A 1,736-nucleotide genomic window follows, 5' to 3' on the forward strand; every position below is an offset into this window, starting at 1 on the left:
CAGGAGGAGTGCCAGGATCGGTGAGGGCTGGGATCCATCCTGGAGGGGTTTTGGGGCGAATTTTTGGGATTTCAGGAGGTTTTGGGGCGGTTTTTGATGGAATTCTGGTCGCTTTTTGCGCTGGGATTCCCTCCGAGAGAATTGAGCGGGAATTCCGGATGCTTTTGGGGGGAATTTGGGATTCGGTTTTTGGGCTGGGATTGATCCCGGCGGCGTTTGGAGGGGTTGCGCTTTTCCCACGCCTCTCCCACTTTTCCCACTCTGCTTTTCCGGGCTTTTCCCGGATTGCCCAGCCTGGTTTTCCACCTCTCTCCCAAATTTTCCCAAATTTCTCTCCCAGATTTTCTGCTCTGCTTTTCCAATTCTCTCCCAAAATTTCCCACTCTGCTTTCCCGCTTTTCTTCCCGATTTTCCAATCTCCTTTTCCATATTTTTCCCGGATTTTTCCCGGATTTTTCCCACATTTCCCACTCTGCTTTTCCCCATTTTTCCCAAATTTCCCACTCTGATTTCCTCCTTTCTCCCAGATTTCCCACTCTCCTTTTCCATATTTTTCCCAGATTTTTCCCAAATTTCCCACTCTGCTTTCCCTCTTTTCTCCCCGATTTTCCAATCTCCTTTTCCATATTTTTCCCGGATTTTTCCCAGATTTTTCCCAGATTTCCCACTCTGCTTTTCCCCATTTTTCCCAAATTTCCCACTCTGATTTCCTCTTTTCTCCCAGATTTCCCACTCTCCTTTTCCATATTTTTCCCAGATTTTTCCCACATCAACTGATCTGTTCAAACTTGTCTGTGCTTCTGCCCCTTAACTAAACCGTCACTAGGAATAAAAACTGCATAAAGTACCCACTTTTTCCCCACATTTCCCACTCTGATTTCCCCCTTTCTCCCAGATTTTCCAATCTCTTTTTCCATATTTTTCCCAGATTTTCCCCACATTTCCCACTCTGCTTTCCGCCTTTCCTCCCACATTTCCCACTCTTCTTTTCCCATTTTTCCCAGATTTTTCCCACATTTCCCTCTCTGCTTTCCGCCTTTCCTCCCACATTTCCCACTCTTCTTTTCCCATTTTTCCCAGATTTTTCCCACATTTCCCTCTCTGCTTTCCGCCTTTCCTCCCACATTTCCCACTCTTCTTTTCCCATTTTTCCCAGATTTTTCCCACATTTCCCTCTCTGCTTTCCGCCTTTCCTCCCACATTTCCCACTCTTCTTTTCCCATTTTTCCCAGATTTTTCCCACATTTCCCTCTCTGCTTTCCGCCTTTCCTCCCACATTTCCCACTCTTCTTTTCCCATTTTTCCCAGATTTTTCCCACATTTCCCTCTCTGCTTTCCGCCTTTCCTCCCACATTTCCCACTCTTCTTTTCCCATTTTTCCCAGATTTTTCCCACATTTCCCTCTCTGCTTTCCGCCTTTCCTCCCACATTTCCCACTCTTCTTTTCCCATTTTTCCCAGATTTTTCCCACATTTCCCTCTCTGCTTTCCGCCTTTCCTCCCACATTTCCCACTCTTCTTTTCCCATTTTTCCCAGATTTTTCCCACATTTCCCTCTCTGCTTTCCGCCTTTCCTCCCACATTTCCCACTCTTCTTTTCCCATTTTTCCCAGATTTTTCCCACATTTCCCTCTCTGCTTTTCCACTTTTCTCCCAGATTTTCCAATTTCCTTTTCCATATTTTTCCCGGATTTTTCCCAGATTTTTCCCACATTTCCCACTCTGCTTTCCCCCTTT

The 1,736-nt window shown here is 45.8% G+C and overlaps 1 protein-coding gene across 1 annotated transcript in view; it reads left to right on the forward strand.

Moving 5' to 3' along the window:
- Positions 1–3: 3 nt before the first annotated feature.
- Positions 4–1,736, forward strand: part of CYHR1 (cysteine and histidine rich 1) — a gene marked incomplete at its 5' end in the record, with an annotated part of 5,747 nt that continues 4,014 nt past the window's right edge. The window contains one exon of the mRNA XM_008636698.2: positions 4–20. Coding sequence (XP_008634920.1) covers positions 4–20 — 17 coding nt within the window. The remainder of the gene's footprint in view (positions 21–1,736) is intronic.

Source organism: Corvus brachyrhynchos, unplaced genomic scaffold (assembly GCF_000691975.1).
Source record: "Corvus brachyrhynchos isolate BGI_N302 unplaced genomic scaffold, ASM69197v1 scaffold1366, whole genome shotgun sequence".
NCBI classification, from domain to species: Eukaryota; Metazoa; Chordata; class Aves; order Passeriformes; family Corvidae; genus Corvus; species Corvus brachyrhynchos.